The sequence below is a fragment of the Mustela nivalis genome (assembly GCF_964662115.1).
Source record: "Mustela nivalis genome assembly, chromosome: 9".
NCBI lineage: Eukaryota > Metazoa > Chordata > Mammalia > Carnivora > Mustelidae > Mustela > Mustela nivalis.
Genome location: NC_139028.1, coordinates 44,513,538 through 44,538,162, shown reverse-complemented (window position 1 = coordinate 44,538,162; position 24,625 = coordinate 44,513,538). Strand labels below are relative to the sequence as shown.

General features: G+C 46.0%; 1 protein-coding gene across 5 annotated transcripts in view; it reads left to right on the top strand.

Annotated features, from left to right (window-relative positions):
• The first annotated feature begins 3,227 nt into the window (after positions 1–3,227).
• AMOTL1 (angiomotin like 1) overlaps positions 3,228–24,625 on the top strand; it is a 92,784-nt gene continuing 71,386 nt past the window's right edge. For 2 of the 5 annotated variants that reach the window (XM_082684081.1, XM_082684079.1), the window contains exon 1: positions 3,251–3,590. In XM_082684081.1, the coding sequence (XP_082540207.1) occupies positions 3,560–3,590 (31 nt within the window). In that variant the 5' untranslated portion in view covers positions 3,251–3,559. Of the gene's footprint in view, positions 3,609–24,625 lie in introns of all 5 variants that reach the window. The other 3 variants (XM_082684080.1, XM_082684078.1, XM_082684082.1) reach the window with 3 other exon arrangements.

Sequence of the window (24,625 nt, the reverse complement as noted above, 5' to 3'; positions counted from 1 at the left end):
TTTGCATTGTCCCGAAGAGGGCTGGAATTGTTCCATCACCTTCTTGGCTTTCCTGGGAGTGAGTAAAAGACAACCAGGTCACTGTAGAAAGAATGCTGACCTTTAGAGTGAGTATCTAGACCCAAAGACAACACAGATGCTGTCTGGTGAGCTGCCTTACCGCTAGTAAAGCTGAGTTCAGGTTCGGTTGTCGACACACCTTGTTTCTGTTTAGCCCCAGCCACGTGTTGCAGTCTGCAACCAAATATACTGTAAGATGGTATTAATGATCTGCTGCTGGTCAAATCTGGAGCCTTTTTCTCAGGCTTTAGTTCTTGAACAACAGATTCCCAGCTATATATTTTTTCCGATATAGTTGATGTGGAAGATTATTTGTTTTCTATATTTGCTGTGGTGATTATTAGTAGTTGAGGAAACCCAGGTCATGGAGGGGAAAAATTGACCTGCTATGTATTTGGCCTTTGTATTATTCCTTTGTATTCAGTTTGAAGAGCTCAGGCTAGGTCCACCTGCTGTGGTCAGCTGACTGTGGGGCCCACAAAGCAGGACCCACCACTTCATGGGAAGTCTGGGAATCCCGAGCTCTTGCTAGAGGGACCCTCTCACAACTTCCTCTGGCTTCTGTGATTTTAAACCTTCCCACTCTTCTCCTTCTCCAGTCTGCCCTCTTCTTCCTCCTCCTTTCCCTGTTTATTACTTTTGTTCTCCTGGGCATTCTCCAAGTAAATCGATATTCATGGCTTCATTTATATTTTTCTCTACACCTCTGTACTCTGCTTCCTTTTTTTTTTTTTTAAGATTATTTATTTATTTATTTGCCAGTGATAGAGGGAGAGAGAGCGAGCAAGCACAGGCAGACAGAGAGGCAGGCAGAGGCAGAGGGAGAAGCAGGCTCCCTGCCGAGCAAGGAGCCCGATGTGGGACTCGATCCCAGGACGCTGGGATCATGACCTCAGCCGAAGGCAGCCGCTCAACCAACTGAGCCGCCCAGGCGTCCCTGTACTCTGCTTCTTACCCAGGTTCTTGTTACTTCTTTCCTCTTGCCCAGAGGATGGTAAAGTCTTTCAACATCTTTCTCAAACCAGTCCTTCCTCTTCACTCAGCTTCTCCCAGCATTGGTCCAATGACCCATCCTTCCAGGAATGGTCCATTCTTCCTATGGCCCAGGCTCAAAACTGGCTTAACTTGATTACCTTGTTCTTCCTTCTATCTAAGTCACTGGAAAAAGTAAAATTCTTGCTTCAAGATTTGGTATCTTCACTGTGCTTGGTATCTTCAAAGATTCGATATCTGGATGATATCTCGCTCTTCCTTTCCCATCACCTTTGCCTGGACTCACATGTCATTGCTTCCTGGACTATTTCCCAGACAGCTCCCTATTTCACAGGGCTATTGAAGGGTTGATTGAAATAATAATAGCAAATATACGTTCAGCGCTTACATGCACTATGCTAAGTATTTCATTTGTTACTTCATTCCAACCTTACAACCTCTACTCCATGGCTATTTCCGTCACCTTGAAAATGAAATGAAACTGAAGTCTGGTGACTTTCCCAAGGTCATACAGTGAGTGGGCTGTCACTCAACTTACACCTGTTTTGTTGCAGTGGATGCTTATTTTTTTAAAAAATATTTTATTTATTTATTTGGCAGACAGAGATCACAAGTAGGCAGAGAGGCAGGCAAGAGAGAGAGAGAGGAAGGGAAGCAGGTTCCCTGCTGAGCAGAGAGCCCGATGCGGGGCTCGATCCCAGGACCCTGAGATCATGACCTGAGCTGAAGGCAGAGGCTTTAACCCACTGAGCCACCCAGGTGCCCCGCAGTGGATGCTTATAACTATTAAACTTTTTGCCTCCTAGGATATAGTGTGTTATCTAATGGGAGCAGTTAATAAATGTTCGTTTCCTTCCTTCTTTCCCTCCTTTTCCTATCCATTGTCTTTTCCCCACTCTAGACTCATTTCCTACAAATGCTACCTACCCTTCAAGCTTCCCCTTTTTTGGGCGCCTGGGTGGCTCAGTGGGTTAAAGCCTCTGCCTTCGGCTCAGGTCATGATCCCAGCCTCCTGGGATGGAGCCCCACATCGGGCTCTCTGCTCTGCGGGGAGCCTGCTTCCTCCTCTCTCTCTGCCTGCCTCTCTGCCTAATTGTGATCTCTGTCTGTCAAATAAAATCTTTAGAAAAAAAAAAGCCTCCCCTTTTTTCTGCATGGAGTCAGTCCTTTACTCCGCATTCTTCAGGCATCACCAGCGCTTTCCTGTTTTCTGGTTGCATATCTTGTCCACTTGAATAAACCCTAGCAAGGCTGGTGAGCTGCTGCTTCTTTTCTTTCTTTGATGCGCTATCAAGTCCTAATGCTGCTGACTTTAAATGGAGTAGGTATTTGATACATGATTGCTACATTACTGCATTTGGGTTTTATCTTGAGAGCAGACTCACTGAGCCATCAGATGAATCAGAAGAGCGACTGAAATCTGGATACACAGTCTACCAGAATTGAGCATAAGGGTACAAGCACTGGCAGACTAATTGGGTAATTGCTACAGTCCAGGCAGGAATCCCAGAAGAAATCCTGGTCTGGTGAGAAGACAAAGAGAGGAGAGGAGCACAAGATAAGAGGTGTGGTGTGCACAGACTGTCCTTTTAACGTCTTCCGCAGCAACTATTCTACTCCCTGGTCTCTCAACCTGGCAGCAGCAGAGCAGGTCCCTGAAAGCTAGGGAGGAGGGCTATGCTTGCCTGTTCCAGGTTTCCAGATCAAGGCTCCAGAGGTATGCACAGTATAATTGAGTATAATGGGATGGGTAGTAGTGTTTCTTAATAACAGCCGGATTGTCGACTCTTGACAAGCAGAGTCGAACTTAGCAGCTCGGCACCCAATCCCAGTGTGCGAACTAGGGCCTGAGGAATGCAAAGAGAAGCCTGACCGCTTTTCACCTGGTAATTCCACTTAAAAAAAAAAAAAAAAATTCTGAACATACTCTAATAGGGACACTGAGGGCAGACCGGGAAACTGATTTCTGCCAGAGTGGGCCTGCTGGGAAGGAAGAGAAACTCGAAGGAGGGAGAATTGTTGAGTCTGACATTAATTAAGACTCGGCAGGGAACAAAACGGCGGAGGCTGTCGCCCTCCTAAACTCTCGGGGAGACACGTCAGCTTGAGCTCCGGGCAATTTCAGCAGGCGAGGTCCCGGCCCGGGAGGGGAGGCGAGCGGCGGCAGGCGGGCTCTAGGGCCCAGCGGCCCGGCGCCGCGGCGGGGGTGGAGTGTAGGGTTACCGTGACGAGCCCGACGACCCTCCCCGGCTCGAGCGCGGGGAGCCGGGAGCGGGGAGCCGGGAGCGGGGAGCGCGGGCGGCGGTGGAGCGCGCGGGACGCTCTAGGACCCAGCGGCGGCGGGCGGCTTCGCGGCTGGAGGTGAAGCCCTGGCATTTCTCTCCTTCCTGTGTGAATGGGGCTGACTGTCGGGCGCCGCTTCCCCGCGCTGCCCCACGCCATGCCCAGCACTCTGCCCGGCGGCCGCCTCCCCCAGCCGCGCCACTGAGCCAGCCATGGTCGCCTCATGTGGAAGGCAAAGTTGCGCCGGGAAACTTGTGAGTCTGCGGTGAAAGGTAACCAGTCCCCGCTCAGGGTGCGGGGAGGGCGCCTCCGAGGCTCCCACGCGAGGGACCCAGCCGACCGGTGCTCCCCCACCCCCTTGCTGCTCCCGGCACGGGGCTCCTCCTCGGGGGACCCGGGGCGGAGATCGGCCAGGCTCCCCAGCGGCTTGGGCAGCCGATTCGGCGCGGGTGGCCGGGAATGTCAGCCGCCGCAATCTTGCTTTCCCTTACCCAGACTGGTTTAAAAAAAAGAAGAAGCAGCGGAACTCTGTTCCCGCGCCACGCTGTAGGCCCCCGGTGCGGCGGGTCGGATCGCCGCGCCGCCCCGCGCCCCATCCGAGCCTGGAAGTTGGGTGGGCCCGCTGGGCCAGGGTCCCGGGGTGCGGGCGCGGCCCCGACGCGGGGCTGGCCTTTCCGGAGGGGGCTGCCACATGCCTGCACTCTCCGGGACGCGCCGGCGCGCGGGTCTCTCGGCGGCCGAGGGAGGGGGCGGAAGCGGGGCGCGGGTGGCCGCTGCCCTCCGCGCGAGACAAAGACGCGCGCACGGGCCCGCCCGACGGGATGCGGCGCCCCGGCCAGACCCTTCCTGCCCCGCGGGGAAGTCTCGGCTCTGGCGGGTGGGGGCGGCCAGGGGCTCGCGCTCCAGACCGGGGGGCTCGGATCGCGTTCGCTGCTGCTCCTTTGTTCTTCCCGGACAAGTTTCTTAGAAACTGGGGAGTTAGACTTCGCTCTCCCTCGCTGTTAGTGCCGCCTTTAAAGAATCTGGTTTCTAGGGGGAAAAATTAAACTTTCCAAGTGGAACTGGTTTTTCTTGGAATGTGACATTTGTGGCAGGAGGGAGATTGGCACGTCGGCCCTTGACAGCCCTGCGGAGCCGGGGGCCCTGCGCCGGGACAGGGCCGAACGTGCCCCGTAGGCTGCACGGCTGGAGCAAGAGGCGGCGGAACCCACGACGCCGCGCGCGCACCCACCTCGAGGGCCTCTGCCTCCTGCTCTGAGCTCGCCACGACGTTTCCAAATTTTCCCCATTAGGAGGCCAGGCTGGGAATCCCGGCTCCCTACCCGCAGCTCCCGCGCCGCGCCACGCCCTGCTCTGTAGTGGCTTGATTGGTGGCTGGGTAGACTTTCCCTTTCCATTTTTGTTTGAAGGGTTTGCCATTTGGGCTTGGGTGTTGGTGTCCTGTCTTCAAGTGGCAGTGCTTTGGAAAATGCTCGGCTACCGTACGGATCACCTGGACAGGGGGCTTCGGTAGAGGGGCGCCCTGTTCCCGTGGCTTTCGCGGTTGGGACTGAATGTTTTATGCCCTTGGTCTCTCAACTGCTTTGCTCTGTCCCGATCAAGTGCCGACATGGTTGCCCATTTCCTTCTTTCAGGGCATATTATGAGAATCGAGTTTTTGTACTGCTTATAAAGTCGTTGGTTGGTAGCGGACATGGGAGGTCACGAGAGCCAATTATGATCTCCAAAGATGCTTTGGACTACCCCAGACAGCGTTACTTGCCATGAGCGAGTAAATAGAGGGATATTAATAGCTGCTATCCCAAAAAACTTCCTTCCTTTTCGGGAAGTGAAAAGTCAAGACTTGAGATGTTGAACAATTACTGCTCTCTGCAGGGCCTGTGGGTCCCTGCCAAACTGACTTAATATTTCCCCTGGCTGCCGACCACTCCTGGCAGCCCACCGCTGCTGGACCCTAGTAGCTCCCGGTAGATGGCAGACCTAGGGTAGGGATTAAGGGGTTTCCCTAGGTTGCAAGTTCTTGAAGAATCTAGACCAATTTGAAATTTATTTCCCCGGTTGGTGTTCTGAGCATGTTCGTGCATCTACCATGAACATCTTTATGGGAATTGTGTGGGAACAGTAGTTGAATACACTTTGAACTGTTTTTGCCAAGGAGTAAAGTGTTGGAAACCACTGATTTGACCATAATGAAAAGGAGGAAGACATAGAGTAGAAGTTTTAGAGATGCCTCTAGTCTCGCTGGTGGGCTCTGGGAGATATTTAGTTTTAGGATAGGTATAGTTTGACTTTTGTGAAATACATTTCTCAGGATTATAAGGAAACCCAAGCTCTGCAAATGGAAAGGAGGGAGAGAAGGTGCCACGCTTTTAATTCATCCTCCCTCTTCTTTTTAAAATGCATAGAAGTCTTGGTCTTATAGGTTCTGTGCTGTTGGTGGAAGGTGAAGAACACTAATGTACAGAAGGGCATGTGGAGATCAAAGCATTTAAAAATACATCTTTTCATGGAAGCAAATGGAGGACTTTCAGTTCAAATGAGATTTCAGAGTGCTACTGTTGAGAAAAGCACATGAATGTAGATGTAAGTAATTTTATGGGAAGGCACTCTGCTGATTAGACTTGAGAGTGTCTGCCCTTGGCCAGTGAGTCTGGAGGCTTGGTAGAGATGTGGGTTTTTTTGTTTTGTTTTGAAGTCTCCCCCTGTGGAGAAGAGCAGACCCAGGGCCTGGGGGAAAGATGTCCGAACTAACTGAAATTAGAAGGCAGCCTGGGTGGTGAGAGTTGCAAGGAAAAGTGCAGCCCCTAGGTACCAGGGCTGTTTTACTTCATAGTAATTTGTGAAACTACTTTGAAAATGATTAAGTACTGTATAACATAAGGCTTTTAAACAAATAATAATTCATGACTTCTGAAACAAGGGAATTGCTAGTGAAAACTGTAAAAATCTGAAAGATTTTCCAGGCCTGTAAAGTAAAAGGAAATAACTTTGTAAGACCCTTTAGTAGTTCTTTTTTTTTTTTTTTTTAATTTATTTGTTTATTTGACAGACAGAAATCCCAAGGAGGCAGAAAGGCAGGCAGAGGGAGAGGAGGAAGCAGGCTCCCTGCTGAGCAGAGACCCTGGGCTCATGACCTGAGCCAAAGGCAGAGGCTTTAACCCACTGAGCCACCCAGGCGCCCCCCCTTTAGTAGTTCTGATATGCAAAATTCTCCCAAAGTAGCATCCCCCCCACCAACCCCTCACCCTCCTGTGGTTATCTGCATTTCAAATGCATATGGAAACAGCTCAGGTCAGAAAATCTCTAGCGTTTTGAATAATTTTTCTCCTCCTATTTTTTCATTAATTTTCATAGGCTCTTGTGTCCCAGAATTCCTAGGCAATGGAATACTTGAAAAGCAAGGGGTAAGTTGGAGGTCAACTCAGAGGACATATTTGATTATAAGGTTTGTTGGAAACAGTCTGAGGTTGTTGAGGTTTTTGTTTGTTTGCTTAACGATTTAAAAAAAAATTATTTTGTTGGTTTGACTGTTTTGTTTTGGAAGAAAGGCATCATTTAAAGCTTGGCCATTGTGGGTGGGTCCATACACTACTTTTGCTGAAGGAAGCCACGCCTGGGCTTGTGTGTGGCTCGTTGCCTGTTCTCTAAATTGTGAGGCCCTTGACCTCTGTTCTTGTGAAATAGGGTCTATTCATTCCAGGCACTTAGGATAGGACTCCTGGATTCCCAAAGGGGTTCACACATCAGGACTTTTTTTTTTATTTTTCATTTTATGAGGGGGATGGGGAAGTAGCTGTAAGATGTTTGGAAATGTATTCCTGTCAAGACTCTGGAGAATCAGATTTAACTTAAAAAAAAAAAAAAAAATCACACAGACCTACTATGTGCCTTTAAATCTGTGTTTGGGATCTCACTGACCAGTAGTGCAGCTGTATATACCTCTTTTTCGTTAGTTTTGTTTTAAGTAAAAAGCCTGTAGTTCCCTTTTAAAAAAACTTTTTATTTTGAAATGAATATAGCTTTATGAGAAGTTGCAAAAATAGTAGAGAGGTCCTGTGTACTCTTCACCCATTTTCCCCCATTGGTAACATCTTACATAACCAAAGTACAGTAGAACCAGGAAGCCGACATCGCTACATGTCAGATTTCACTGGTTCTCCAGGCACGCATCTGTGTTTGTATATATGTACTTCTTTGCATTTTTTCCACACTGGTGGATTCCGGTAACCACCATCACAGTCAAGCTATAGAACTATTCCATCAGCGGGGCGCCTGGGTGGCTCAGTGGGTTAAGCTGCTGCCTTCAGCTCAGGTCATGATCTCGGGGTCCTGGGATCGAGTCCCGCATCGGGCTCTCTGCTCGGCAGGGAGCCTGCTTCCCTCTCTCTCTCTGCCTGCCTCTCCATCTACTTGTGATTTCTCTCTGTCAAATAAATAAATAAAATCTTTAAAAAAAAAAAAAAAAGAACTATTCCATCAGCTCAAGGATGACCCTTATGCCACCCTTCACAGTCATGTCTACTCTCCCCTCCCGGCACATAGCTGTAAACCCTAGTAACAACTAAATCTCTTCTCCCTCTCTGTCATTTTGAGAATGTTACAGAAATGAAATCATGTGGTATGTGACCTTTTCGGACTCACTTTTTCACTCCGCGTGATACCCATGAGATCCATCCAGGCTGTCACATTATCAACAGTCTGCTCTTTTTTATCGCTGAGTAGTAGTCCATGGTATGGATATACCACAGCTTGTTTAACCATTCACCTCCTGAAGAACACTTGGGGGTTTCCAGTTTTGGGCTCTTACAATTAAAGTTGTTGGGACCATCTGTGCACAGGGTTTTGCATAGATGTGTTTTCACTTCTCCAGGATAAATGCCCAGGAGTGTTGTTGCTGGATTTTGAGTGGTAGTTGTATGCTCTTTTTTTTTTTTTTTTTGAAGAAATTGCCAAGCTGTGTTCTGGAGTGGCTGTACAATTTTACATTCTCATCAGCCACGTAGGAGAGATCTGGTTTTTCTCTGCATCCTTACCTGCATTTTTTTATTATTTTAGCTGTCCCAATAGGTGTTCTAGTCTCAGCCTGGTTTTAATTTGCATACCCTAATGGCTAATGATGTTGAGCATCTTTTCATGTTTGCCATCTGTATGTCCCCTTTGGTGAAATGTCTGCTAGTGTCCCATGTTTTAAATGGACTGGGTTTTTTATTACTCTTAACTCTGAGATTTCTTATATTCTAAATATGTGTCCTTTGTCAGATATATGTCTTGCATATATTTTTTTCCAGTATGTAGTTTGCCTTTTTATCTTTTTAACTGGATCTTTTGCAGGGCAAAGGTTTTGAATTTTGATGAAGTCCAGTTTATTGGTCCCCTCCTCCCCCACCCTTTATGCATTGGGCTTTTGGTATCACATCTAAGAATGCTTTGGCATAGGCCTACATCCCCAAAATTGTCTCCTGTGTTTGCTTTTAAAGTTTCATAGTTTTACATTTTTAAAAAGATTTTATTTATTTATTTGCTCAGAGAGAGAGAGAGAGAGAGAGAAAACACAAGTGGGGGAGGGGCAGGCAAATGGAGAAGCAGGCTCCCCGCTTAGCAGGGAACCCAATGCAGAACTTGATCCCCTGGGATCATGACCTGAGTGGAAGGCAGATGCTTAACCAACTGAGCCACCCAGATGTCCCAGTTTTCCATTTTATTATTTTTTTTTTAAGATTTATTTATTTACTTTAAAGAGAGAGAGTGTGTGGCTGGGAGGGGCAGAAGGAGAGGAAACTTAAGCAGTCTCTGTGCTGAGCGAGGAACCTAACATGGGGCTCCTTCTCATGACTCTGAGATCATGACCTAACCTGAAACCAAGAATGCTAAATGGAGTGCACCCCCCCAGGCGCCCCCATAATTTTACATTTTGTGTTCAAACTGTAGTTCATTTTTGCCCTCTTTTAAGAATTTGTATGTCTGGCTACCGATCTTAAAAAGCATCTCTTAGGTGTTGATCATGTTTTTAGTGCTCTCAAAGCATACAGCTGACTCGGGCATGTTCCCACCCTCAAGAGCTCACCCCTTAGTGGGGTCGTAGTGTGGACATTTCTGTGTGCAAAGTGCAGTAAAAGAGACAACTAGGAGCACTGAACAGAGAGGGCTCGCTTGGATGGAGGGGGTCAGGGCTTCCCTGGGCAGGTTGCCCACACAGGATGGGAATAAAAACAGTTCTTGCCTTTGATGCAGTTTGTGGGTATCTGCATTGCCATGAATTCTTTAGTGTGGGTCATCCTCGTCGGTAAACTGAGTGTGGTTGAGGGCTGTTTTGCAACTGCACATGGCGTAATAGCTTAAAAAAATAATAAAAATGCAGTACTCAAGACTCAATAACATACAGAGTATGAAGAAAGTTAGATAGCTTTAAAATGAGAGTATGTGTGTTAAAGCGAGAAAGGAGGTAGTATTCCAGGTTGTTTAGGAACAGTGGACCTGGTTTGCTTCCTGGCCCTTCTGCCTCCTTCCTGTATAATCTCAGGTAATTTGACTTGCCGAAGTATCGTGGATGAAATGAAGACGGTAATAGTTCTCAGCTCTTGGGATTGCATGAGGGTGAAAAGGAGCAGTGCATATGTACAGTGCTGGACATATTGAAAGTACCCAGTAAATACCTGCTATAATATAATAATAATTATTATTACTAAAATAACAGAGACCCAATGGTTTTCGGAATGTGTATTCTCATAGATGTCCTTTCTCCGAGAAACGCGAATTCCGGTTCTAATAGAAACCTAGCTTTTCACAGTTAGGACGTTCTGTCCACAAGCTAGTCTTAGCTATAAAATAGACCTTCCTCCCCACCAATCACCCAGGATTTTCTGAGGAAAGAATGGTTTCCTCTCTGTCCAAAGAGGAGGTCTGTGTGCTCTGGGAGCTCTTTCAGAGTTTACCCATGCTTGTCAGCGGGCTAATGTCACCGGGATGGGTCCCAAACTTCACCACTGGTAGCTCCCTTTCTTTCCCTCGATGACCAAGTTGTCAGTTTCCCAGAGGAAAGGGAATGAACCTCAGATGTACAGTTCTGGGGCAGTGGTTAGAACAGTGGTTTTCAAATGTGGTGGACATCAGAATCACCGAGAGGGCCCGTGTTTTAACAGAACAGAACGTGAGCACCCCTCTCGCCCAGGTTTTGTTTCAGTTAGCTCTTGGAGGGGCCCGAGAATATACATTTCTAAATAGTTTCCAAATGATGCTGGGCCTGCTGGTCCAGGGACCACACTTGGAGAACCACTATTTGAGAGCATAGTCTCACTTTAATTGGCTCTAGTCTGAGGTGCTAACTCTTTGGAACTAAATGTGTTTCTGTTTAAAAGAGGGAGATGGAAATAGATTGACTTCTCAGGTTACTAGCTGATCTGCCTTTGTGCTCTGCTCTAATTACCCTTCTGTGCCTGCCCCCTTCCCAACCCTGACTTTTACTTCTCTCAGTTGTCTTTTGTCACTCCTTGGAAGATACATTGAGTTAGGGTGAATGGTTCCTAGACACAAGGCATATTTCTTTGCTTGAGTCACTTAACCTCTGTAAAGTCAATGTGTTGACTTCATACTTACATGGTGAGGTCACTGTGAGGCTTCAGCGAGACAGCGCGCGTGAAGGGACTGCATACAAGGTAAAGCATGCTGCAAAATTCCTTTATTATTTTGAGCATCCTTGACTCCCCTTCAGAACAGTGTCCTTGGACTTGAGGATGGACGACTCCTTCTGAGGCTGACTTTCACTGCTGCTGGGGGGCTTGTAAGGATTGGGTGAAATCTGCGGGGCCTTTGTGGAGAAGTAGGGCCCACAGTGGATGACTGGTTGGGCTGGGGTCTCTGAGGGCCTTCCGAACTGGGATGTTTTGGAGGCACGTTGATGTGGAGATGTGGCAGTGACCATAGAAGAGTTTGGTGCTGGAAATGAGCTTGAACAGTTGCTGGACTATTAAGAGTCAACTTCCTCACAGCAGAGAAATAGAATTCCATGACATTTTTTTTTTCCTGGCATCTTTGGAAGATGCGATCTGGCCCCCGCTTATTTTTACTTGGAGTTCTCGATCTACATGGTCCACAGTGACCACTAGCCACATGTGCCTATCTAAGTTAATCAAAAGTCAATGAACTAAAAATTCAAGTCCTTAGTCACATGAGCCGCAGTTCAAATACCCAGTAGCGGTTCGCATCAGTGCAGCAAGCTCTATCGGGCAGTGTTCTTCTAGAGAGACGTTAGCCGTTTGACGGATGGCACCACTGCTGGGCTTTATAAGATGGGATGGGCGCACATGTTTGACTGAAATGAATCACTTCTCCCTTGAAGTCCTGTGTGGACCAATTGGGAGACGATACCGCAGGGCGACTCACCTGTCAACATGAACCTCGTTTTTGGAGGCTCATCTCTTTTCGAGGGTCAGCAAGGCGTTTGGCTTATGCTGGGGGTAGCAGTTACCAGGTTAGCCAGCTGTATCAAGGCATATCTACTGCTTCTAGGGATGTCTGCGGCTTTGGTTCCATCGCTGGGGCTCTCCCGGGGGTGTGGTCCTGGAGAGAAGCAAACAGAAATGCGAGTGTGGAGTTAGCCCCAGAGGTCTTTGTCCTGGAGAGGATCTAGGGCCCGCCTGGACTCCTCTGCCTTAGGTGGGTTCCACTCTTGCCCTAGCCTTTGTCAGCGCGAGGCAGGAGGCAGGCCTTCGGCTGGTGTCTGGACTTGCTCGGACACCGTTCCTCCCTGCCTCATCCTGACGGTTGCCTCCTTTCAGAGGGTTCTGTAAGCTGTAAGGCCCTTTCCCTTTCCCACGCACGTCCAGCTCCTTGCACTGACTTCCCAAATACTTCATGCATCCGTCTCCTTGCTTTGCGTGTCCACACACTGGGTGCTTCCGCACTCCTTACCGAGCTTCCGGAACCCTCCCAGCCACACAACAGGTCTTCCCACTTGTGCTCTCCTGCACCTCTTCTGATCTGCCCCGCCCTTCCTGCTTTCCTCCACCCTTCTCAGAACAGGCAGAGCAGGACGAGGGGATAGGTATCTTGTCTTCCAGGCCCGCTTTGCTTCCTGCCTTAGGTGGGGCTCTGCCCGGCCCTGTGGCCGGGGAGCCAGGGAGGAAGGAGGCCTCTCGCATTGAACTGCTGCTTCTTGGCCGTAAGGGCTGCCCTGGTTAGTGTGACCCAGGAATGTGACCCCCAAAGACAGGGGTGAGGCAGGCCTTTTCCTTCCTGATATGAACTGTACTTGGAAGGACTCTGAGAACCAAGTTTCGGAAGGGTAAGCCCCCTCTCTCTACAAAATTTGGCAGGGCCCTGTTTCCTGAGGGACCAGTCTCTAAATCTCACCGCAGCTATTGGTTGATTGCTCATCTTGGTTATGTGGGAAAAGGTTGAAGATAGAAGGGCGGATGAGATTGCCTGTCTGGGATCTTTTTTGGGCAGTGGGGGATCAAGGAGGAGGAAAAATAGCAAAAGGGTCTAGCAAGCATGTTCTCTCAGAATTATGGAAACCAGTGGATACGGTACCTAGGGAACAGCATTAAATTCACTGCAGAACACATGTAACACCAGAAAATGTCTTCTGAAATCAAATGACCTTAAATTAAGACACCTAGGAAAGTAAAGTAGACAGTATCACAAAACCACTTACACAAACCTTAAATATAATGGGGCTGTCAGATAATAAGCAGGAGGCTTACAAAAGGGCATGACTTTGGCAGACTTATCTTCCTGTGATCGTGATTGGCCAGCTAGATCATAAATGAGCAGTTGCATGAAAAGTGGGGAGTACATTTACTTTAGCTAACTTTGAGATTTGATCCCATAAAGTATTTACTCCCCCAATCAAGAATGTAAGATCTAAAAATATCTACTCTGAGATACGGATTATCTTAGTCCTGAGTTTAGAAATAAAATGTTCAGAAATTTGGAAGTTTCTTTTGTTCTTTTATTTTTTAAGATTTTATTTATTTATTTGACGGAGAGATCACAAGTAGGCAGAGAAGCAGGCAGAGAAGTGGGCTCCCCAGTAAGCAGAGAGCCCAGTGGGGGGTCTCAATCCCAGGACCCTGAGATCATGACCTGAGTCAAAGGAAAGGCTTAACCCACTGAGCCACCCAGGTGCCCCTGAGGTGGAGAATTTGATGAGGACACAATACAAGGATACAGTCCTCCATCCAACATTGGAGGGTCTGTCATGTGTGTGGAACTGGAGGAGGCGTGGGCTCTATATCCTTTGCTCCCATAGAATTTGGATTCTAAAAGGGATATAATGGAGTAAGGGATTAGAAAACAGAAGGCAAACTGAACTGGGTTTATTCTGCTGTGTGAAGAGGATGAGGAACAATTTGGAATTGCCTTTCAACTATTTTATCTTTGCTGTGAAATGATAAAGAGGGAATGGGTTTCAGTTAAAGATACCACAACTTCTAGAAGCATGGGTTTTGTGTTTTGTGCCAGGGAGCTTGGGAGGAAATGGAGGCTATAGAAGCAACCAAGAAATTACTAGAAGTGTGGGGCTGTCTCACTCTAGAAATCTCTTTAAATTGAGTGAGTATGATTGAATGCCCTATATGAATGCAGGATGTGGATCTAATGGCTGGTTTTGATGTGTTCATCTGTGGGGCTTTTGAGGAACTTAAGGAAGCTTGTATGGCTGGAACTCTGACAGACGTTTGCAGCAGGAACCAGATCAGATTCCGTAGGTTCTCCCAGATGAGGGAGGGGAGCCCTTGGAAAACCATCAGGTGGGGCTGTGTCAGGGGGTCCTGTGGCAACAGCACAGATTGTGTCTGTATTTGCCTTTCAGTTTCCTCTTTGATTTGAGTTAGTTGTACAATCTGGGAAGTTAAAACAAAATCAAAATCAAAAACAAAACAAAACCAGCCCCCGACTCTTAATTCTGTTTATCCTGCAGCTTTACTGAATTCACTTCCCAGTAATAATAGTTTTTTGGTTAGCATCTTTAGAGTTTTCTCTATATAGTATCATGTTATCTGCCCATAGTAACAGTTTTACTTACTTAACACATGTGGATGCTTTTTATTTCTTTTTCTTGTTTGATTGCTGTGGCTAGGAATTCCAGTGCTGTGTTGAATTAGAGTGGTAAGAGACAACATCCTTGTCTTTTTCCTGATCTTAGAGGAAAGTTCTCAGTTTTTCACTGCTGAGTATGATGTTTTTATCAATAACTATATCTCCAAAAAATAATTATATATCTCTTTTAAACAAAGCTTAAAGCTCAACAATGCAGTAGTGAAATCGATGCTTAGTTGACCTTTGTGTTTGATTCAGACCTGAGATTCACAATTTCCGAAAGTGTTCATTATGGAAAATTCACTGTGGAGTAAGAAGAGAGGTTTTTCCCTTCTTATTTGTAGTGCTTAGGAGAGAGGACAGATTCTCTCCACCACCGATCCCAGTGTCCTTCCGTCTGAAGAGGAGTTTCCTAGGCAGCTGAGCTGTTCAAGTTAGAGCCTGGTTCCTGATCCCTCTCCAGGTCCAGCTAGCCCTTGACTTGCATGCCAAGGTGACAGACAAGTTAGGAGTTTTGGAGAATCTTTGGATGACACCATGCATGCTTTTGTTTTGGTCTCTGATACTAAGATTGCACCAGTAAGCTTATTTTCAGAGAAAGGGTGTATTTTAAGATCTCTCAACCCGGGACGCCTGGGTGGCTCAGTTGGTTAAGCAGCTGCCTTCGGCTCAGGTCATGATCCCAGGGTCCTGGGATCGAGTCCCACATCAGGCTCCTTGCTCGGCGGAGAGCCTGCTTCTCCCTCTGCCTCTGCCTGCCTCTCTGTCTGCCTGTGCTCGCTCGCTCTCTCTCCCTCTGTCTCTGACAAATAAATAAAATCTTAAAAAAAAAAAAAAATAAGATCTCTCAACCCAAGTGCTTGGAAAATTCAAAATGTAATTTTAGTCTAGTTTGTCAGTTTGCTGAACAGTCGGACCTAAATGAAACTTTAAATGTTTTCGTGTGTGTGTGTGTGTGTGTGTGTGTGTGTGTTTTCTGGTGGGCAGCGAAGTTTATTGAGAGATAGTAAAGTGATAGTACAAAGCTCCCCAAGGTGGGGGGAAACCTGAGAGAGCTGCCCTTAATGTCTTCATCTTTGATCTGCTTGGGCATCTTGCTGTTTTTAAAAAGCTCCCTGATTTGATCATTTCTTGAACGTGAAATATATATCATTAATTCCTGTTCCATTTCCCCATTCTCATAAACAGAAGCTAAAATGTACTGAGCACTTACCATGTGCTGGAACACCATTCATTGCTCTGTCTTATTTAATCTTTGTGACGGTCTTATATAGTAGGTCTAATTGCTGTCTCCATTCACTGATAAGGTAATGGGCACCAAGAAGTTAACTCATTTGCTCTGTCCGCGAAGGTAATAAATCATCGAGCCTGGATTCTGACACTACGTTAGGAGCAGATTTGCCAAAACAGAACGAAAAAAATTGGCCCCTTTTTCTTTTCTTTCCATTTGGTGGATATTTCCTCCTCTATCTCTGCCATTTGGTGGATATCGTGGTCATTCTTTAAATCTTGTAAGACTCCGGTCTTCTGGCTTGACAGCATCATCCTCTTCTCCTCACTCATTGTGTCTTAACATCCTTCCCTCTGTCCCAGGACTGCCTGACTTCCTGCTGGGCAAATTATTACAGTTTTTTTTCTCCCCACCTCCTAAAAGTAATTCTCATGGAGCCTTTATTTCTAGCGAAATATCATTGTTGATTTGTATTCCCTTTTATGAAAATCCCTCAAGGGCAAGAAGATGCATCATGTGCAGGTGTTTTCTAGAGAGGCTGCTCCCTCTCCTCGGATACATTTTCTTTAGTCATTGGAGTTCGTTCGTCTGACAAGTAGAGTTCAAACAGTGCTTTATATGAAAGGGCCTCTGTGTGTCTTCAAGCTTCACCACTTTTGGGGCCTGTGGGCACCTTTCTTTGCTTGGGAGGGAGGCGATTTGCTGTCAGTTATAACTGATTTGTAGCCATTTTCATCTTAAAGGTCTCTTTAAGTTTCCCATCTTTTGGCCCCTTCCCCATAGAAGAGGCTATAGCTTGTAGAGCCATGTTTCTCAGAGTGTGCTCTGTGGAACTCTGGGGGTTCCTAAAAACCACCTTCATGGTAACAGTAACACACATGTGCCTCTGACGGCATGGACATTTGTACTGATGGTGTAGAAGCAATGCTGGGTGAAACTGCATGTGCCTTCGCATGGTTTGAAGACATGGCACCAACTCTACTAGTGGTCTGTCCCTCACCAGCACACGCTGTAAAAAGCCTGCTTTGCTTAAGACTGTTCTTCTCTAGCACAGGAACTAGTTTTATTAAATCTCCAACCTCAGCTACACCTTTATAATGCCTTGTGTGCTGAAATGGAGAGTGAAAATTAGAAAATTTCAAGTGAAAATTAGAATTTTGGGAAATTTGGATTTGCCACTATGGACTTGACAGCTTCCTAAACACAAAAGACTTTTCTGATGATCACAGTCCATGGTGTATTAACAAATGTGGTTTTGTTGATGTTACATACTTGAAATATTTCCATGTATGGAAGATTTGCATAGTTCAGTGAACCATTATTTTCCAAATGACCAATGTATGAAGTTATGAAATCATGGATAAAGAACGTTCCCTCCAAAGTAAAAGATGGACCAATGTGATCGAATTTAGAATTTAGAAGAATATCCAAGACAAAGTCACTGAGATAGTTTTAGTATTTCACATTGCAGCTGCCTTTAAGAAATTGGCACTTGTTTGAGTTTTGGTATTATTTCAAAGGATAGTCACTGGAAAGGTTATCAAGATACTGCTCCTTTTTCCAATTACATATTTAAATGAGGCCAGATTTCCTTCCCCTGCTTCAGCTAAAAATCACACAATAGACTGACAGCAGAAGCAGATATGAGAATCCAGCAGTCTTGTAAGCCTGACATCAGTTTGCAGAATTATAAAATAATAACCATTCTCACTGCTTTTTGTTTTAGAAATGAGTTGTTTTTTTGAAATGAGTTTCCATAAAAAATATTTCGTGTCACTTCGTGGATTTATTATTATTGTTTTTAAATGAAATACATTTTAATAATTCTCAGCTTCATTTTCTAACATAATAAATACAGATAGATATGGCCCACATAAACAATAGTTTATTGGGCCCTCAATAATTTTTAAGACTATAAAAGAGATCCTAAAACCAAAAAGTTTGAGTGCTGTTGGTATGAGAGTAAACACTGCGTACATTCTGAGTCAGACCCCCAGGGCTTGCATCCTGGTTTTGCCCTTTAACTGTGTGACTTTAGGCAACAGTGCGTTAGTTCCTGTGTCTGAGAAACGAGGGTAATCCTCATAGAGTTGTGAAGTCCGTGCAGTTAGTGTGTGTATGTTCTTATAGACCTAGGGAGAAACCGTAGCTCTTGACAGATTGTTTAGGGGGATGTCGGTGATCCCAGACCTCCAGGCCGATGAGAAGAAAGAGGTAAGGGTGGCTTCTCAGCACAGTTCCAGAATCCAGTGTGTGTGCCCTGAGATGGACCTGGACTGGTATCTGCTTACCACTCCATGCTACCTTGAGCCTGCCTGGGTCACTGCATTTGTGCGCTGTTGGGCAATTGTCTGCCTTTGTGTCTGCCTCTCTCACTAGCCTGCCTTATTTGGGTCCCCGTATCAGGCACTGACTGGCCTGGAAGATGCTCGGTGTCCTAGATCTTGTGGAAGGAATGAGTGAATGAATGACTGTGTAATTCTGCATTTTGCTGCTCATGAAGTCCACAGACCCATGCGTGGTCTTTGGTAAGGGATAGGAATTATAAGGAAACCAAATACTACTGCAGATATCTAGGCTTTAAAATACATTGAAATTCTGTGGGATGCTTTGGAACAGTCATGTTGAATTTGCATGTCAGCCCTAGGGCTGTGAGCTGTGTGACCCAGAGCACGTCACTTCTGTTTTTGTTTAGGTAAAGAGGAGATACTGAGACCTGTTTCTCAGAGATGTGAGAGTTACCCGGGATAATGTGTTTGCCCTGTCCTGCTCTATAATGTTATGTTCTGTGCCTTTCTTCTGTATAAAATTCCGCAGGGGCTTATCTCACACGACTCAGTGGCATAGTTGGCTGTGTGATGTTTGTTTCACATTTAGCAAGCACGTGTCATATAAGACGGTAGGCATTTTCACAGGCCTATGTCATCTTGGTGCACTAGATGCATTTTTTGCTACAGTCACTTTAATGTATCTTAATCGCGATAGTTTAGATGTAACTGAAATGGTCACATCCTCTGACCCAGTCGTTCAGGTCTAAACAATTATGAAATCTAGGAGCGCTGAAACTGTTGACTTCAAATCTGAACTTACTAAAAAACCTCAAATTTACCCACAGAATTCTTTACCAAAAGAGTCAGTGCAGGCTCATTGGCCTGTTTTAGGAAGAGTCACTGCCTATATTTACTCATGTGGGTTCACCAGACCCATCACGCTTTGCCTTCAGATGTGATCGATGTACAGTTTCGGTTTATCACCACTGTTCCGGAGTGCACGTGGCGTATCAGCCCTCGTACGGCAGAGAGGTATCAGCTTCCTACATCTGATCCTGTAGTCAAATCGACAGCGAAGAATTCATTTCTGGTCTGCACTTGTGGAGATCCTGATTGACAGGTGCAACACGGGGCTCGAAAGTGACATTTTTAACATGTACCACAGCTAACGTGAATTGAGCTCAGGTTTGGGGTTCATTGTTTGATGGGAGACCCCATGGTAAAAAGAATAGGCGGCCAAGTGGAAGGGACGAGGACGGTGGCTTCATCAATCACCTTGGTGTTCTGGTGATTGGCAGGGAGGGTGCTATCTTTACTCTAAGCTTTTACGAAAAATAACACAAATAAAATAGCTCTGATTACTTCTCTGCTTCGTATACTCAGGGAAAGCACTTTTCCCAGTACCTTTCCCCATTTTTCACAAGCAAGAGCAGATCATTAAAACGCCCCTCATTTTAATGTAAGAAATTGGGAAGGAGTAAAAGACTCAGAATGAAGTGCGCCATGGTGGGGGAGTTTTGGATGACAGAATGGCATCGTGGAAGGAGCTCTGATTTTGTCTGTGCTGCTGCCTAGTTCTGTGCCTCTGGGCATTACTTAACTGCTGTGAGCCCAGTCTCCCTCGCTACAAATGGGAATAGGGCGGTGATAATTAAACGTGGAGATTTTTGTATCATCCCTATACTTCCTAAGCCCTCAACAAGTAGGAGCTCCTGCCACCGTTGATTTTACTCTTAATACTGGAGGCCTGTTTTTGTTTCTTGGGGAACACTGGTTGCTTTAAATCATGAAGCCCACTTACGAGGCCATAGTGACTTTTGAGGGGAGTGAGTAGAAGAAGCCCCAGTCCCCGGGAGAGATGCAGACACACCTTGACCTGCAGCTGCAGTGGCTTCTCCAACAGGACCCCAAGAGCTGGAGGAAGCTGGGCGCAGGCCAGAGGTGTCCCCGCTGCTCCTCTCCTCAGTGCGGGCAGCAGAGGGAAACTGAGAAGCATAGACACGCGTTCATGTTGCTGTCTTGTGTCTTGGGGTTTATTTTACGACTTTTCATCCTGTTTCCCTTTGTTCAGAAATTATTAATACTAACTGTCTGCCTGCAGTGATGGAAACACATTTAAGCAATGGAGCTCACATGCTAGTGAGTTAATTTTTGTTTTTTCCTCTCAGTGGGAACATAACCTGTTCCAGGGGCACCTACAAGGATACCTTTATTATGGCCCTGAGATTAAAGAAAGATTATTTAAATTTCAGTTATTTAGTAAAGCAAAGGGCTTACTTATTATTTTATCAGAGTACATCCTTCTAGAGGTCTGTATGGTGTAGAGCTGAGAGCTATTAATGTTGTACTTTGTACTTAACACTTGCTGGGAGGGTCGATCATGTGTGCAGTGTTCTTACCACACACACACAGATGAATAGAGGAGGTAGGAGGGGACAGGTGATGGGTATGTCTGTGACCCTGATGATGGAGATGGCTTTGTGGGTGTATATTTATCCCCAGACTTGTCCGGTTATACATGTTCAATATGCACATCTTTTTAAATGGCAATTACACCTTAATAAAGTGTTTTTTTAAACTTATCTGAAGAAAAGAATTTCTGGAGTCCAGGTACTTAGAGTTTTAGATAGGATAAATACCAAATATATCAACGTGAAATACACATTATGATACTACATACAAGTTGAGTCAAGGTATTTAAGTAGCATTTGGATTTTCTGTTAAAGTCCAAAATTGAAAAGTGATTTTCTCTTTGCAGTTACAGTCTTTTTAGTATGGGCTGCTCTCATGTGTTTGTGCTGACGCTGTGTGATAGCTAAGACTAGGCTCATTCCTTTTTCTTAGGGTGAGGGACAGGTTCCCGTAGGAGTCTTCTGACTCTCTTCCTGCTCCCAGACCTATGGAAGGAGCAGGAGCCAAAGACTGCATTTGGAGCACAGACCCAGGACACAGGGGTCACCTGCAGGGGGAGCAGGATGCAGGAGCACTTTCCTCTAAGTGTGATTTTGTGCCCCAGCTGCAGAATCCCTGGGATGCTGTTACTTTCTATACAGAGCCCCTGTAGGAACAGGACACTTGTATCCATGTTCACTTGTAATTAACCTCTTTTAGCACTAGGTGGCTTTCTCTCGTGGTGTTTTGTTTTGTTTTGTTCCCCAGTAACTTTTACCAAGCCTTGGTCTCCTGATTAGTTTGAAAAAGACAAAATCATCTTTGAGCTAAGTAAGGTCTATAGAATTAAGAGTATCTTTATAACTGGTTATTTTAAAACATACCCTAATTCCATTAATACATATTTATCAATGCCCCTTAGGTGCTAGAAACTACCAGGTCCAGTAAACATACGCAGATGATTTATTGATTCAATACATGTGTATTGAGCATTTACTGTGATTTTGTTTCTGCTAGAAACTGGGGATAAAAAAGCAAATAAGACATCATCAATTGTTAATCAACTTATGAGTTGACTGGGGCGGGAGGAGGGAGAAAAATATAAACCAAATATGTAGGTGGTTGAACAGTGGCATAAATTTGCATGGACCATGATGGGGGCACGGAGGAATAGCCCATAAGCATATGGGGGGGGGGTGGATGACTTCACAGAGGAGGTGGCCCTAGAGTAGAGCTCCAGAAGACTCTGCAGAGTCAGCATGTGTATCTGAGCATTTTGATTGTGCCCAAGTAAGAGTTTTCCAACTCACTTGGAAGGAAAGGTCCTCCGGATGAGGGAAACTTTGGGGGGAGCTCAAGTTTTTTTAGGGTTTGTGTGAAGGATACCTGGGGCTATAGAGGCAAGTGACTAGAAGCCAAGGCAGATGGTGCTAAGTCACGTAGTGGGATATAAACAATGCTCAGTTATTATGAGCAGGGACAGAACATTTCATTATTTTAAGTGTAAGTCTCTCTCAGAAGTTCTTGATTGTAAGCACAAAGTGATTTTGGCTAACGTAAGCAAAAAGAGGGATTTATTGGAAGTATATCCGTCAGCTCACAAATGGACAGGAAGGCCCAGAAAATGGGCAGGAGCTGAGGTGAAAATTCACCGGGAACCCAGCCAGGGATGTGCCGTCCGTCTTGTGAGCGTGGGCCTGCAGGGCCAACCACGGCTGCCCCCGGACTGCTTTGGTAATGGTACTGCCGGCATTTGATCAACACCCTTTGTCTTTGTGTCATTTCGTCAAGATTCAAAGTCTTTGGATGGAAAATCCAGTTGACCGAGCTGAGGGTGTCCTAGTTGCTATAACCTTCCGGCTTCGTAATGGGAGATAGAACCTACCCCAAGGTTTACGTAGTGAGTTCAGGGTTCCCTAACGCTAAAAGCATTTAATTAGAGGTGATTGACTCAGGAATATGGTTGTAGCAGTTGGCAGTTGGATCACCTAATCTCGAAATTATTTTGCATTTCTGTAGTGTTAGGAAAATAATGTACTAAAATTTAAAAAGCTTTTAAGAAGCTCCCTTAAATACTGACTTCTGAGTCATCCTCCTCCCTACCCATACCCGAGTGACACGGAACTCGCCATTCCTTTTAGAGATGAAAGGCTTCCATGACTCAGGCTCTGTGCTTCTTCTTGAACCACATTGTGTTGCTCTCTCCACCTTAGCGCCCTCTCCTCATGCCCCAGTGAAGTAATATCCTCCTCATTTTTGCCCGTTCCACTCACCTGTCTCTTATTCCTTGTTATTTCAGCTCTGTCTTGCCTTCCTAGTCAACAGGTAGTGATGAGTTACTTCTGGGTAACTGTGTGTCCCTTGGGTAGAGCACTGAGTCTGCAGGGAAATTCGGGTAGTTGTATATGTGCACGTTGGTCTTCAGAGCTAGGTCATAATATCCTGAGACCACGGATGTTCTTACTCATTTCTTGGTGTTTTTAGCTCCTAGCACAGTGCCCTGCTGAACTCAATTGTTACTTTAAAGGTTAAGCATACATTCTGCATTTTGGCTCACACTGATAGTATCTTGGATATTTCTAAATAAGCATTACAAAGTTAAACTTCGCACGGCTTTAACGTTATTAATCACAAATTCCACTTTGAGAAAGTCTAAATTAAGTAGCTAGTAGTGTATTTATTATTTAACTTGTTTTCTACAACAGACAGATTGGTGCAGGGATTAGAATCCACATTCGGTGCCAAGAAAGATGATTATCATACAAGGGTTGGGAATCTTGGAAATCTTCCTCCCTCCCACCCGTCCCCATCCCCACCCCCATCTTGGGTTTCAGGTAATGGTTCCTTGGGGAAGAGCTCTTCCAGTGCATGGAGATTCTGCTTCCTGTTTAAAACTGTGTGTTGTGTGCAAGTGTTCTAGAACAGGGTGCTCTCACCTGTCTTTGCTTCATGCCGATCTCAGGCTCCTGAAGTGGGAATCGGCTAACTCAGAAGAGCTAGCTTGGTCTCTTAAGAGGACTTATGAACAGATTTGCCTTTCCTTTTCAGGCCCTAGTCATGGGCTCCTGAGGCTGCTTCTAAACATTGTTTCTAGGGTGTCTGCCTCCCTGAGCAGAGTATCCCACTCCCCTAGAAAAGCCTCCAGATCTGCCCAAATCAGGCTTGGTTGCTTACATTTAACTTTGAGGTTGCTGGCACACTCAGCAAATTCCTTAGCTCTTTGAAGGGAAGGTAGAAGTCCACAGTTGTTTGTTACTGTGTTTAAAATCTCTGTTACAAGGGCGCCTGGGTGGCTCAGGTGGCTGAGCGTCTGCCTTCACCGCAGGGCATGATCCGGGAGTTCTGGGTTCAAGCCCCACCTCTGGCTCCTCCTCGGTAGGGAGTCTGCTTTTCCCTCAGCCCTTCACGAAGCTCGCGCTTGCTCTTCCTCTTTCAAATAACTAAAATCTTAAAAAAAAAAATACAAAACCAACAAACGAAAAATGGGCGCCTGGGTGGCTCAGTGGGTTAAAGCCTCTGCCTTTGGCTTAGATCATGATCCCAGGGTCCTGGGATGGAGCCCTGCATTGGGCTCTCTGCCCAGCAGGGAGCCTGCTTCCCCCCTTCTCTCTGCCTACCTGTGATCTCTGTCTGTCAAATAAATAAATTTTTAAAAAAATCTTTAAATGACTGCTGTAAAATACTAGGTAGTTGATGTTTATTTATTTATTTATTTATTTAAAGATTTTATTTATTTATTTGACAGACAGAAACCACAAGTAGGCAGAGAGGCAGATAGAGAGACGGGGGGAAGCAGGCTCCCTACTGAGCAGAAAGCCCGATGCGGGCCTCGATCCCAGGACCCTGAGATCATGACCTGAGCTGAAGGCAGAGGCTTTAAACCACTGAGCCACCCAGACGCCTGGTAGTTCATGTTTAAATGCTAAGTTGTGGGCTTCACCTCATAATTGCTGCCATAGTTGAGGGAAGGAAAGCCATTATGTGTGTGGGGGGGTGTTCGACAGGAAGTATAGTGAGTTTGTTGGGGTGAACTGTGAAGGACTTGGGGAGTGGAGTGTGAGGTCAGGGGATGGGATTCCCAGCTGGAACTTGGAAAATGGGGTGACATGATCAAGGGATGTGGGGAGGCCAAGTGGACCATTAAGGCTGTTGACAGTAGGGTGGGTAACTGTAGTAGGCAGCCTTGAAATCCAAACAGAATTTGGCCTTGAAGCTGTAGCTAGAACAGTATGTGCCAGCAAATGGCAAGCTGAGAAGTGAGATTTAAGGACAGGAGATTTCCCAGCTCTGTGAGTGCTGGGTGATAGGCGAGTGACTGTTGGAATGTCTTCTGGTATCTAAACATAAAGGATACTTCTGA